This window comes from Festucalex cinctus, chromosome 6, assembly GCF_051991245.1.
Source record: "Festucalex cinctus isolate MCC-2025b chromosome 6, RoL_Fcin_1.0, whole genome shotgun sequence".
Lineage (NCBI taxonomy): Eukaryota > Metazoa > Chordata > Actinopteri > Syngnathiformes > Syngnathidae > Festucalex > Festucalex cinctus.
This window is the reverse complement of record NC_135416.1, coordinates 21,499,404-21,513,020: the sequence shown is the minus strand read 5'-3', so window position 1 is coordinate 21,513,020 and position 13,617 is coordinate 21,499,404. Positions and strand designations below refer to the sequence as shown.

General features: G+C 39.0%; 2 protein-coding genes across 2 annotated transcripts; both read right to left on the bottom strand.

The window, feature by feature from the left end:
* Positions 1 to 2,215: 2,215 nt before the first annotated feature.
* On the bottom strand, positions 2,216 to 4,723 carry LOC144020536 (claudin-4-like). Its single transcript, XM_077524113.1, has 2 exons — positions 4,625 to 4,723; positions 2,216 to 3,781 (listed from the first exon to the last, which is right to left on the bottom strand). The coding sequence occupies exon 2, from the start codon at positions 3,657 to 3,659 to the stop codon at positions 2,994 to 2,996; it is 666 nt and encodes a 221-aa protein (XP_077380239.1). The 5' UTR covers positions 3,660 to 3,781; positions 4,625 to 4,723; the 3' UTR covers positions 2,216 to 2,993.
* Positions 4,724 to 6,192: 1,469 nt separating this feature from the next.
* LOC144020571 (GTPase IMAP family member 9-like) lies at positions 6,193 to 9,043 on the bottom strand. Its single transcript, XM_077524182.1, has 3 exons — positions 8,744 to 9,043; positions 8,487 to 8,558; positions 6,193 to 7,289 (listed from the first exon to the last, which is right to left on the bottom strand). The coding sequence occupies exons 1-3, from the start codon at positions 8,751 to 8,753 to the stop codon at positions 6,358 to 6,360; spliced, it is 1,014 nt and encodes a 337-aa protein (XP_077380308.1). The 5' UTR covers positions 8,754 to 9,043; the 3' UTR covers positions 6,193 to 6,357.
* Positions 9,044 to 13,617: the final 4,574 nt, after the last annotated feature.

The window sequence follows — 13,617 nt, the reverse complement described above, 5'->3', positions numbered from 1 at the left end:
AATACATTTTTACACTGCCTGCAAGTGTGCATTACAGGGGCGTAGCTATCGGCCACCTTTTGCACTCTCTGGCCACCCCATTGAGATTATAGTACTGAAAATGTGTTCTTAGACCACTTGATACTCTGCCACACATCATTTATAGTAACTGCATATCTAAAGAATAAGTTTACCAGTAATCTGAATTCAAACGGTAAATGAATCTGTCTTCAGTAAAGAACATTTCATTATTTTTATTTACTTTGCTGCCATACCATAGCAAGCAAACAGCATGACTAAGAAGAAGTAATTGGTTATCATACAAAATCAAGTCACAGTTTCATGAAATAAAATGTACATATATAGAAATTGGCCAACACAGTCAAAATACAAACAGAAACAAATCAAAGTAAAAATTTATCAGGAGTGGACTGGCAAAAAACAAAACAAAAAAAAACACGAAACTGAGGTGTTTAAAATGTGTTCTCTTGAATGACATATTGTAGGTGAAAATAAACCAGAATAAGCTCCACAGTTATTGGGTAACTATGCCTAATCTTCTTCTCTATTGATCAGCAATTTCTGAGGTGAGATAGTTACAGTGTCAATATGACTGTTACAGTATACCTGACTGAAATGCATTTAAAAATACTAATAATAATAATAATAAACTTACCTTGAAATTTTTTTCGATAACTGAAGTACACACCACAAAGCACAAATTTGTCACTTGGAAAACTAATAGCAGCCAAAATGGTTTGTATTTTTGGCAACCTCTAAAAAATAAAACTTTTCTTACATCCTTTTGGCTGTTCATTTTTATTACAACCATAAAAATATAACAATAAAAAAAATGTCTTCAGTAGTCAGTCAACCATGACCCTGATAAGGACAAGCATGATAGTTTATAGCTACTGTTATACTTAGTAATATTGCAACACAACAGTTGGTCTAATGTGAACATTTCATCATCATAACAAGGTTACTTTCTGACTTGTCATTGCATGTTTCGGGAGGGCAGGTCATGCAGCACAATTAACACACCACTCCCAAAACTACACCGGTGCCATTAAAACACTCCCTTTGAAGTCGTCAAGTTTTATATGTACTGGTTGAAATTCAAGCCAAATTAGAAATGCACAGAGGTTGGCAATAACGTTATTGAGAATATCTCTTTTCTTTTCTCAAAAGAGCTTTCTCATTTCTACATTTCTGGTGAGCAGTGGCCCTATTAATTTTTTTGACGTACATATGAGCTAACAGTGTGTGTCATGCATGCACTCAGTGCTGTAGTCGTGCATATTCAGTACCATCGCTTGGAAAGCTCATCTTTGGTGTCTGCTGCCCTCATGTGACGACTATTAGTAATTACAGTCATTCAATATTCCCTGTGATTTCCAAATTTTGTATTTGAGCTGTATTTGACATTTTGTTTTGAATGTAATATTGTTCCTCATTGATGAAAATGTGCAGTGATGTAATAATAATAATAATAATAATAATAATAATAAAAGATTAGATTAGCATGACTGAGAACCACTAAGGACTCACACAAATGTGTTTTGTATGTATTTTATTATGTGTGAATTTTTATTTATAGAAGATATGCCATACAAACAATTATATTAATAATGCTGAATGTCAAAATAACACCAGTATTGTATTTGAAATTGTAATCTGTGGACTCCTGGGTCCAGTTCACATTGATAGCCAGACATTAGTAGTACAAAGAAAAACATTTATTTTATTGAATAAACTCCTAAACAATGTAGCATTCCCTTAGCATAATATTATTTTATATCATAGATTTATGCAAACCAAAAAATATTTTTTAATCTTAATACAAAACCTGGAAATATTCAGAATTATGTGTTATTCTGTTACAAATCTATTTTTGAACTCTACAGTTCTAAATAACATTATTGTGTTAATAATGATAGTAAGCAACACATTTCAAATGCATGTACAGACAAAAAAGAAATTCCAGAATTTAAGGGAAACAAATGAATAGTAAAAAATATTTTTAAATAATAATATTCTTCCGTTTTCACTCAGGAAAATGCACTATATAAATACAGGATATATACCATGAACTCCTTCTCAATCTACACCTCTGGGCTTCTGTTAATGTGTGGTGGTGATTTTTTCCTCTACCCCGCAGCCTGTATTTTGCCCTTTTGTGTTTGATTTGGTAACAGCGGAACATTTCTGTGGACAGTTGTTTACACCTCCAGGCAGTCGCAGAGCGGGGGGTGGCAAAACAAAACAAAACTGTGTGTGCTGTCAAGTTGTGGTGGGAGTGATGTCATGCAGCCGACAAATTCGCCCGGCCCCGTCTGCCTACAGTTAGTGACACGCCCCCCGCCACCCCCGCTCTGTGATTGGCTGGAGGGGTAAACAACTGTCTGTCCACAGAAACGTCCCTCTGTTGACAAAACAAACACAAAATGGCAAAATACAGGCTGGTGGGTGGGGGTACAGGGAAAAAAAATCACCACCACACATTAACAGAAGCCCAGAAGTGTAGTTTGAGAAGGAGTTCATGGCTATACATCCTGTATTTATATAGTGCATTTTCCTGAGTGAAAACGGAAGACCCTGCCTTAAACAACTCAACCACTTGACCCTGAATAAAAATTCATTAATAAACAAAAACAATCTTTCACTCTCTCATTCTCTCGCTCTCTGTCACATTGACACACACACCCAAACACACACTTAAACTGACAATGCACACTAGCCCTCTGTGTGCTTACCACCCACTCAAGTCACCGCACACGCACAGAGGCTGAGTGAAATTTGACAACTGTATGTTACGCACATTAGTACATCACAGCATTAACACCCCCAGTCACTCACATAAAACCATCTTTTTATAAATCTGATCTTTTTTTCTTTCTTTTTTTTAATCCTGATTTGATTTATTGGCTATGTAAAACAACACTTATGTATAACTGAAACACGTGCCTTGGAAAATTCAATCAGCTTACAGATCCAATCAAATCCAACACATTTTACACAAAAGATTTTTCCTGTGTTTTTGCTTCTCCCGCTGCCCCCGAATGTGGGTTGTCTTTTGCCGCTCTTCCACCGAGCAGTGTTCCTCCTCCTTTCGGAGAAGAACCGACGTGCAGGAGAGCGCCCCCTAGCACCACCAGCACGCTGGCCACCCAACCCAGATAGAGCGCCGGTCCCAGTTCTCTCTTCAGAGCTGCTGCAACGTTCCGATCATAAAAGTCCCTGATTACTGCATAGGCAGTCCAACTGATGGGTATCAAGAAGGCCAAACCAGCCACGATGAACAGCACCCCTGCAAGCCTGCTGAGCCGAGCCTTGGAGACTTGGTTGGTGTCACCCAGGCAGTGGGTGCACTTGGCCCCCATCACCCCAAGTAGGAGGGCCAGAATGCAGAGCATCAGAGAAAGGACAGTGAGGCTGCGGGCGGCTTGAGTGGACGTGGGCAGGGCCAGCGTTGAGTCGTACGTCTTACACTGGATCTGACCCGTGGTTTGAGACAGACATTTCATCCACAATCCTTCCCACATCACCTGGGCGATCACCAGCTCCCCACCCACGAAGGCGGACACTCGCCACAGGGGGGCCGCGCACACCAGTATCCCGCACACCCAGCCCAGCACTGCTAACACCAAGCCCAGCAGCTGCAGACTCGTCGACGCCATGTTTGCTTGGTCTCACTTTGAAAAAAATGTTATGCAAAACTCCCCTTAATGTGAAGAAGTCCTGGAAAGATGTGTGATTGTCATAAGACACCCAGATTAGTCCACTTCTTCAACTCTGAGATCTGCAGGGGTGACAAGTTTTACATATTTAAAATAGAATTTAACAATGTGATTAAAAACAAAACAAAACATTTCTTTCATAAATTGCATGTGAGTACTGAAGAGCAGGTGTTCGAAAGGCCAAAATTTTCAAATACATAGCTTGCAATTTCGCCTCGATAGTTGCTAAAAACCACGTCCGCTTCCCAGTTCTGAGGTCTCCGGTTCGAGTCCAGGCTCGGACCCTCCTGGGTGGAGTTTGCATGTTCTCCCCGTGCCCGCGTGGGTCTTCTCCGGGTACTCCGGTCTCCTCCCACATTCCAAAGACATGCATGGCAGGTTAATTGGGCGCTCCGAATTGTCCCTAGGTGTGCGTGTGAGTGTGGATGGTTGTTCGTCTCTGTGTGCCCTGCGATTGGTTGGCAACCAGTCCAGGGTGTCCCCCGCCTACTGCCCAGAGCCAGCTGAGATAGGCGCCAGCAGCCCCCGCGACCCTTGTGAGGAATAAGCGGTCAAGAAAATGGATGGATGGATGGATAGTTGCTAAAAACAGGATAGAGATGACATGAGGATGGATGTTTTCATTCAGTAGCTCTTCATCCCTTTTTGCCTTATTATGGCAGCCCTGCTGACATTACAGTATTTATTTCCTGCGGGTCTAGTATGTTGGAAACAGTAAGTGTTAGGATAAATGAAAACAATTGCTCAACCAATCAAAAATTACACCTTTTTTTTATTATTATTATTTGTTTAGTATAAATCGGTAGAGCTGGGCCGCACAAAAAAAAAAAAAAAAAAAGCAAAATAATCTATTCTTTTTTCTTATAGTTTATGTATGTAGCAAATGCAAGAACCAGGAATCTTACCAGTTTTGATCATGTGAAATGTCAGCGTCCTCACAGTCTTTCACTCTTCTCTTCTGACTGGCCAGCTTGTTTGTGTATCGCTCGTATAGAGGAGTGTAGGAGGGCTGCAGTGTGTCATACTGCATACTTAATACTCACACGCAGATAGTTATGCCACAAATGACAACAGGACACTTTGTTCGAGATTCACGTTCCAGAAGTAAATCCCAATGACGGCTGCCCATTATGTCATTTCTTTGAGGTTGTTTTCCAAAATGGGCAACGTTGATTTTCTTTACCTGACTTTTTGTTAACAGCCTTTTTTAAATTAAGTGGCGCTATGATGTTGATGAGATTGTATCCTCAGCGATAACCATGTAAATAATTTAAATAATAGGGTTGTTTATATTAAATAAGATTACAAATATTTGCTTCTGCCTTTCAGAAATGAGTAATTTACCTAACACAAAGTTAATAATAATAATAATAATAATAATAATAATAATAATAATAATAATAATAATAATAATAATAATAATAATAATAATAATAATAATAATAATAATAAATCTGCCTTTCAAATAATAACTCTGACAGCGTAAATAACCAAGCAATATTATCTTAGTAAAGGTATAAATTACTGTTACAGGTTCTGTTGGCTCTCATTTGTACCAGTTCACCTAATATTTTGGCCAATTCGTGAGAACTTATTGAAGTCATAAATCGTTCTCAACATCACAGCAGTCTCTCTCCCAGAAATACACTTTTCCGCTGCATTCTCATGTTTTGTGTTTGGGTATACTGTCGTGAGCTGGCAACTTTGCTCTGGCTTCTTAAGCGCATACGGCTATTGGCTATACGTGTGTGTAGGCTATATAATAAATATTCTGTGTCAAATGTATATTAATGGGGTTTGTTAATTGTCAGTTTGTATGAGACTGAGAGATGCTAGAATTATTGTTTACATACGATAAGCATTTAAAATGCGTAGCGACCAGCAGTGAGCTAGCGTTTGGCATTCAAGCTAGCGGTTAGCGTATTAGCTCATGAAAGTTAGTATGTTACTGTTTATCATACAGGCAGAAAAGTGCATGGGCACAGCATTTTGTTTTATTTTATTTTACAATAGTATGTAAGTGTTTGTATTTGTGTGTTGTTAAAGTTTTACACCACCAATCATCAACAAACAACAGGTGTTATCATCGTGGGAGTTATCTCTAGCGGGAACGTAGCAAGGGCAGAGTAGACGTAATGTGAGCATGTGAGGTTACTCCTCAGGATGTTTCCTCTCTTGAATAGAAATGCTGGCATACAGATATTACCCATTGTCTTTCATTTCCTTAAGGGATGTGAGCTTGTAATGTTTCTAACTATACAGCCAGCACATGACTGCTTAAATAAAGGATACAATGAAAATGACTATTTAGCACAGTTATGACACTTAAATTAAGCTGCTGTAATGCGCTTTATTTATTAAGATTCGTATTGTTACTTAAAATCTTCTATTAAAGTATAATGTAGTTTTCAAATACATTTTAATAAAGGAAACACAAATACAAATTGAAAGGCAGCAAGTATCATACCGTTAACAGTTTAAATAAGAGTTCATATCCCGTGCTTGCTGCATTCTGTGAAAACTGTTTAATTCTGTAAATAGAAGATGCCAAAATAATATAGTTCACTGATTTACAGTCAAAACAAATGCTGTGTGCTGAAGATGGTACATCATGTCCTTAATTGGCACTGACCTCTTTCTATGCTGGAAAATCAGATTTAGCTTTGCATCTAATTCCTTTCCAAAACCAAAGAGCAGCTAAGCCACATAACACTCCCAAGAGGAGAGTAGGTGCTCCAAGAGCCAGCGCCACAGTAGTGTCGGCCCCCACCGCGATAACCATGCCAGCCAACACCAGCACCACAGCAGCCGCCGAGGCCACGCAGATGTTCCTTTTTTTCGACTTTTTCTTCTTTTCCCTCTCTTTCTCTTGCCTCTCCCTCTCCGCATCCCACATTTTCCTCTCCTCTTCCTTCTTATCCTCCTCCTCTTGTTTCTTCCGTTCCTCTTCCTCTCTTAGCTTGCTCTGGGCTTTCTCATACATTTCATTTGTGTAGTGTTTCCCGCCGTTGTCATGTATCATTTCCTTGATCATAGTAACGAGCTCTTTGACCTGGACTCGATCATCTGCGTCGTTGTTGTTGAAGGCGTGATATCTACGTCCGAACGTGATAGAGAGTCGGCGCAGCTCCTTGCACTCCTTCAAGGCATTGTCAGCTTTGAACTGGTCTTTGCATGTGAATAGCATGATGGTGTACATGGACGCATCATCGCCAAAGTTATCCTGGATCCACTTCACAGCATTTCGCTCCTCCTCGGTGAACCTCACTCCAAGCCTGATCACGAGTAGGAAGGCGTGAGGGCCAGGCACTGACATCTTGACACATTCCTCTATTCTTGACTTCAAATCTTCTTCCGTGATGGCCGTGTCGAACAGGCCTGGTGTGTCAATGACCTGCACTGCGGTCCCATCCACTTCCCCGCTCTGCGTCTCACAGTGTTTGGTCACCGAAACCGGGCTTGGATCCTCTCTGAAGGCAGATCTGCCAAGTATGGTGTTTCCTGTTGCGCTTTTCCCTGATCCAGTCTTCCCCACTAGGACTATTCGCAGGCCTCCAGACAGATCCACAGCTGGAAAGATCGAGATTCATTAATTAAGCCTGACTATCAAAGTCTGAATGTTATTTATTTATTTATTTTTCATCATCTAAAGAATTGGGTCCAGAAAGTATGACACAAAGCCAGATTTCATTCTTTTGACATTGATAACTGGGAATGTTTCAATGATTGTAAACTTTTACATGCATTACATCATATTATCTTGATCAAAATATACTTTATGACTGTAAAACAAGAGTACTAAATTTTCATTATTTCACAATGCTTGAGAGTGAATCTTCCATAAGACAGATAGACAGATTGGTGTGATGCAGAACAGTTTAACAACTACAAATAACTCACTGTAAGAGAGAGAGAGAGAGAGAGAGAGAGAGAGAGAGAGAGAGAGAGAGAGAGAGAGAGAGAGAGAGATTTACTTCAAAAAGAACCTAGTAAAGTTTTGTTTGTTTGTTTTTTCGCTCAGAAACACTAAGTAAATTTTACAAGGAGAGTTTTGAGTACATTTGACCAGTTTATTAAAAAAAAAAAAAAAAAAAAAACTCCTCAAGGGTTGAGGAACCACTCTACCACCAGAGCCATGCCACTATGCCACTCCTGCTGTGTGTTATGGTGTCAGGTGGAATCCTTGTACCTCCAAGAGACCCTATGGTCTCATTTTGGACGCACCAGTAATGCAGTATTGTGGCAAACTGTAAGAGTGGCATGGCTCAGGTGGTAGAGTGGTTGTTTACCAAGCTGAAAGTCATGGGTTCATTCCACTGGTAAATGTACTCAAAGTTCTCCTTGTAAAATTTAATCAGAATTTCTGAGTGGGGGAAAAAAAAAAAAACTTGACTAAGTTGTTTCAAGTAAATATTACTTTTTTTTTCTTACAGTGACTTCTTTATGTGACTCAATATAACATCATTACTGTTTCTTAATAAAAAGCTGAATATTTAACACAACTATTGCATAGCATTAGATTAGACTGATTGGTCAGTGTAGTTTTAATAAAATACATTCTACTTATCAATGTAAGAAAAGATCTTAGACATAGATCGAAGAGAATGTGATGTTCTGAAACCAAAATATTATAAATATTCTATTTCCTAAGTTACAATGGTGATGTATTTAAATGTTAAATATTAAAGACAAAATAAAGCAATTAGTTGATCATATTGGGACTCGCATTAATCAAAATGAGGAGGGAGAAGAGAGACATGAGCATACCATCCAAGTTATTCAGACCACACCCATCGGATCGAGGTAGAGTTTTCTGCTTCTTTTCTCGCAGTGGTATTGCTGTAAGGTCAAATAATCATGTGGATGCACAAAAGGAAATTGGTTGATTGTTAGTCATTGACAACATTAGCAGTACCTTCATGAGAGAATATATTGTTTCTGTTTTCTGTCTGATTGTTACATTCAAAGCAACTTTTCTCAATCACACAATCAGTTTGTTATCCAAGATTAAATTTTTGTCTTACCTTCAGCCATTACTTTAGTTCTAATTTCCAGTTAACAAGTGGCCAAATGTCTTTCTCCAGGTTTGAAATGAGAATTCATTTAGCTTCTCAACTCAGCTTTCCCGTTTGTGAGACTGGGAAACTTCTGGAAGCCTGGGATCAGCACGAGGGGGCTTCCTATTTCCTTGTATTGTTTCTAAATTGAAATTGAGACTGAATCCCCACATTGGCAGTCCAGCTGGCTCTGACTCTATATCCTAAGAGGATTGGAATAGCAACACAACTGGCATGTTTTTGAAAAATAAAAATAAAAGTAAAAGTAGCAATCCTGCTCTTCCACTGATTAGCATTAGCTGATTTTTACTGGTGATTTTTGCTAAGCCAGTTTGTTGAGGGGAGGGAGAAGACATCACATCCTTCCTTTGGTGACTTCCCCTTCCCTGAAAAGCAAGATACGAGGGGCCACTATTCCAGACTTTTAAGCCATTTTATTGACCACGAGTTCGCTTCAAAATGAGCAAATAACATGCCTCTGATACTGTAGAGTAGATCTAATTGTGTTCTTGACCTTCTCATTGCAACTACAATTCCACGTTGTATGTTGACGGTAGGCCATGGTCTCATCAAAAGTCACAATACTTTAATACATGACTACAAATAACATCACTGTAACCGTTATACCACAAAATGAAACACTGAACACACAAGTGGTAACTGTGTAATTTAATTGTCTTGTTTTCTTGTGGATTGTGCCGTGTATATTTAGTTCCCTAGTTCGTCCAGTTCTTGTCAGTTCATTGCGTTTGTTTCATCTCCATGTTATTTTGAGTTTCATCTTTATTTATTTATTTATTTATTTATTTATTTATTTATTTATTTATTTATTATTCCAATTAAGTGTCTTCTTTGTCATATTGGTTTTGGAAGTAAACAATTTTAGCACACCTGTACCTTGTACCTTGCATTTGGGTCCTCATAACTCGTGCAAATTGTGCTGCGTAGTCTGTCTGCTGTGCAGGCTACATTCAACACCACCAAAAACATGCATAACCTTGTAATACTGATGTGTTTTGTCAGGGTTTAATCTGTGCTGTACATCAAGCACACCAACAGAAACATCTTTTCTGTTTTCTTTTTCTTTCTAGTGACTGTCACTCCAGTAACCAAAACATGAGTTTTGCTCCTTTTGGTTTGGATTAAGCATGAGTGTATTTCAATCAAATTACACATCCAACACTAGAGGGCGCCCAAGACATGCAAAACAAAGCAAAGTTATTTATTTATTTATTTATTTATTTATTTATTTATTTATTTATTTATTTATTTTTGTACGTTTTACAAGCATCGCGTAAAGGCCAGCAATGTTGGTCTGTAGGCTACACATGACTGCAAAGGTAGGTCTGTTTCTAGTAGTACAAGTTACAACCAGTTTGGTTGCTAAACCCAATTCTACCTATTTGTGCTAGAAGCAGCACATAAAGGTCAGCACTACCGCGCTCAGTACCCCTATATATTCTACAGCAGTGGTTCTCAAGGAACATAATCCAGCCTGTTTTCCATGTCTCCCACAGCTAACACAGGTGTTTCAAACCGTTAGCTAATCAGCAAGCTCTGCATGAAACCTGATAACTATCGTCAGGTGTGTTGGCTGAAAGAAACATGGAAAACAAGCTGGATATGGGTTACTTGAGGACCGGAGCTGAGAATCAGTGTTCTTCAGCATCACCAGCACCTTTATTTTGACACGATGACTAAAATCACACGTAGTTGTACAATAAACAAAAGCAGCTGGAAAATAATATTTCTAGTCCTACTGTACAGTATCGCAAAGACACAATAAAAGCACTAATTAATTAATTAAGATGGCTGGGTTGAACACTAGCAGATGGCAGGCTTGTTTGTTTACATATGTGCTTGTTCCCTGCTTCTGAATTAGCTGCCCTTTCATATACTTGCGTGACTGGCTGTCTACATATCTCTGTTGAATGATATCTCCCAGCTGCTGTGAACTAACTGAATGGACTGTTGACAAACACAACCGCCCTCACAATCATCTGACATGCTAACATTTCCACCAGATGTCTGATGGCATAAAGAGACCCAAACTGATGCAATGACTAAAGAGTGGTTAATGTACATTATGTACTAATGTAATGTAATGTAATTGTTGATAGGCTACCAAAATGACAGCTCAACAGCATCATAATGCACAAATTAAGTGAAGTATGTGAAGTGAAGTGAAGTATCATGGGGGGAACAAATATGGAGAAGAAAGGGAACAACTCAACATGGTGGAGGAAATTTTATGGCATAGGCATCTATGACTGCTAAGGGAAAAGATCAGTGTTGTTTATTGATGATGTGACAGCTGGTAGACATTAGTAATTCATTTTGAACTATACATTTCTATTCTGCTCTCATTGGGGTCACAGATGAAGTGGAACTAACCTATAGGTGACTCGGAGAGAGGCAGCGTACATACAGACAAACAATTATTTACCTTTTTTAATCGACCCCCCCCCCCCCCCCCAACACACACACACACACACACACACACACACACACACACACACACACAACCCCCCCCCCCCCCCCCCCACACACACACACACAACAATATTGTGATAATTATCATATTGTGACCTTCATATCGTGATAATATCGTATTGTGATGTTTGGATATATTACATCTCTACTATAGACCCTTGCAGCTGACGTCACCGTTTAGCTCTTGCTGCGCCTCCCGGAGGGCAAACATCCCATAATAAATGAATGTGGAGAGCTTGAATTTTGGCGAGCGTTTTCGTTAAAAGGTGGGAAATATGTCGTGTCACAAAAAACTTCCCGAGTAGGACACTACATTACTGCAAATCATTGAAACCAGTTGTTTGAAGCCGCTAGCTGCAAAAAAATGGAGTTTGTTGGAGGGCAAAGTGGAAGTGGAAGCCTAAGGTATGTTGTTTTTGGTTGAAACAGTACGTCAATCACTACTTTCATCGTGTAAATTGTCATTCATTAAATCGTTTGTGCCGGTTTGTGTCGTCTTGCTGTATATCGAAGTCTTCGAGCTATCTTAGCTTGATAGCTGTTAACAAACAGACCGCACTAAAGATAATATGGCACATTTCATCACGTCTGCCTCGAATTTACAATCAGAAGTTAATGTTATGACCAGCTGTATATGAAAAAGAGAAACACTACCTGATATAAAAAGATGTGAGCATATCCTCGTTTTTTGCAAAGCAGTTGCGTCGTAGTTTCGCTCGCAGTCACGCTAGCCATCGTGCTCGTCTTTCACTCCTCACTGTCTTCTGTCTGGTTTAGAATCACTGCTGGCAGCCGAAAGAATGATCTCATCTCTCTTTGAGCCATTAGAGCATCTGTCGGCCGCGCACAAGTTCACCATAGCATTGGTAGCTGATTTATCAACTGTTTGACCTATTTTCTAGCTCACACTGATTGTTTTCTAATTCACTCGCATTGAAGCCCTGCCCTCCACCGCAAGGGGGCGCACTTCAACGTGACGTCACACTGGAAGGGTCTATTGACTGAAGATTTTAAAAGAAAAAAAGAAAAAACTTAATTATTTTGCAAATCTTAAAAGTTGTTCAATAAATATATGCTTAAAAAATAAACAAAGTTAAGAGTGGGATTTTTTTTTTTTTACATCAATATTGGCAAATAAATGAATAGAATGTTGATTATCGGCCTCCTTGATTACTAATAATCGGTATCATATCGTTGGCTCTGGAAAAAAAAAAAAAAACATTTGGGGCTATCTGTACCTAAGATGAATGTTTTCAAAATGTAAACAAAAGCAAAAAAAAAAAATGGTATATGTATTTATTTACTGGCAAACAAAATCAACTAATTCAACTACCATTGCCTGAGTCCATTAGTAGCTGTCCATTTTCTATTGCACTAGAACTCATTTGGTTTGCAGCCAGTAACTGAAGCCGATCCCAGCTGGCTTGGGGCATGAGGCAGGGTAGACTGGTTCTGGACAGTCACAGAGCGCAGATACAAACGATCATTCACACTCATCTATTGTATAGGAAGACAAGAAGATAGCTCAAATTAAGTGTAGAAATTGATCTTAGTCCTTGATATTGTCGGCTCCAGCTCCTCGTGACCCAAGTGAGAGTGCACAGACATGCATGGGTGACTTAATAAAGTGATTATTTTTCTTTCACAATAAAAACAGTATACATACTTTTGCACTCCATCCCGCTTTACAGTGGATTTTAATTGAATAGCTATATAGATGGATAAATGGAGCGAGAGAAATCACTTGACCATCTTAAAAGGTTAAAAACTAAAACGCTAGGCTGGTCTTCTGTAATATGTAGGCATCGTCTAAAATTATTATTATTATACAATGTTCTCTTTTCCAACAATGAAATACTATTCTAAGGCTGAACTGTGTGAATTTCTCTGAGAAGCTGCAGCATCTGGGTGATGAAAATGTGTACCTTGTGCATTTCAGACACCAGAATAGAGTACACAGTGTGAGTCCTCATTGTTTACAGATGACTGATCACCTGTTCAAATGTGTGCGAGCCTCTGTGTACATATGAATTGACACAAAAGGGTTCGCTCTGCAAAAAAAAAAAAAACTATGCCGCTTCTATAACTTGTAGCCTACCACTATACTTTTGAAACAAAATGGCTACCACGTTAATGTGTTTCCTTTTCCTTCATTGTGGAGTAGTCAAGTCGACTAAGGTTTAATTGCATGCGAGCCAAGTGTGGCTCTAAAAAATACTTGTAAATTGACAAGACTCTGCGACAGGTTGGCTATTCTGTACAATCCCTAAAATGCACACACAAGACTCAAGTTGAAAGTCAATAATAGACTTCAAAACTGGGGAAAAATAACTTTATTCTGATTCCAT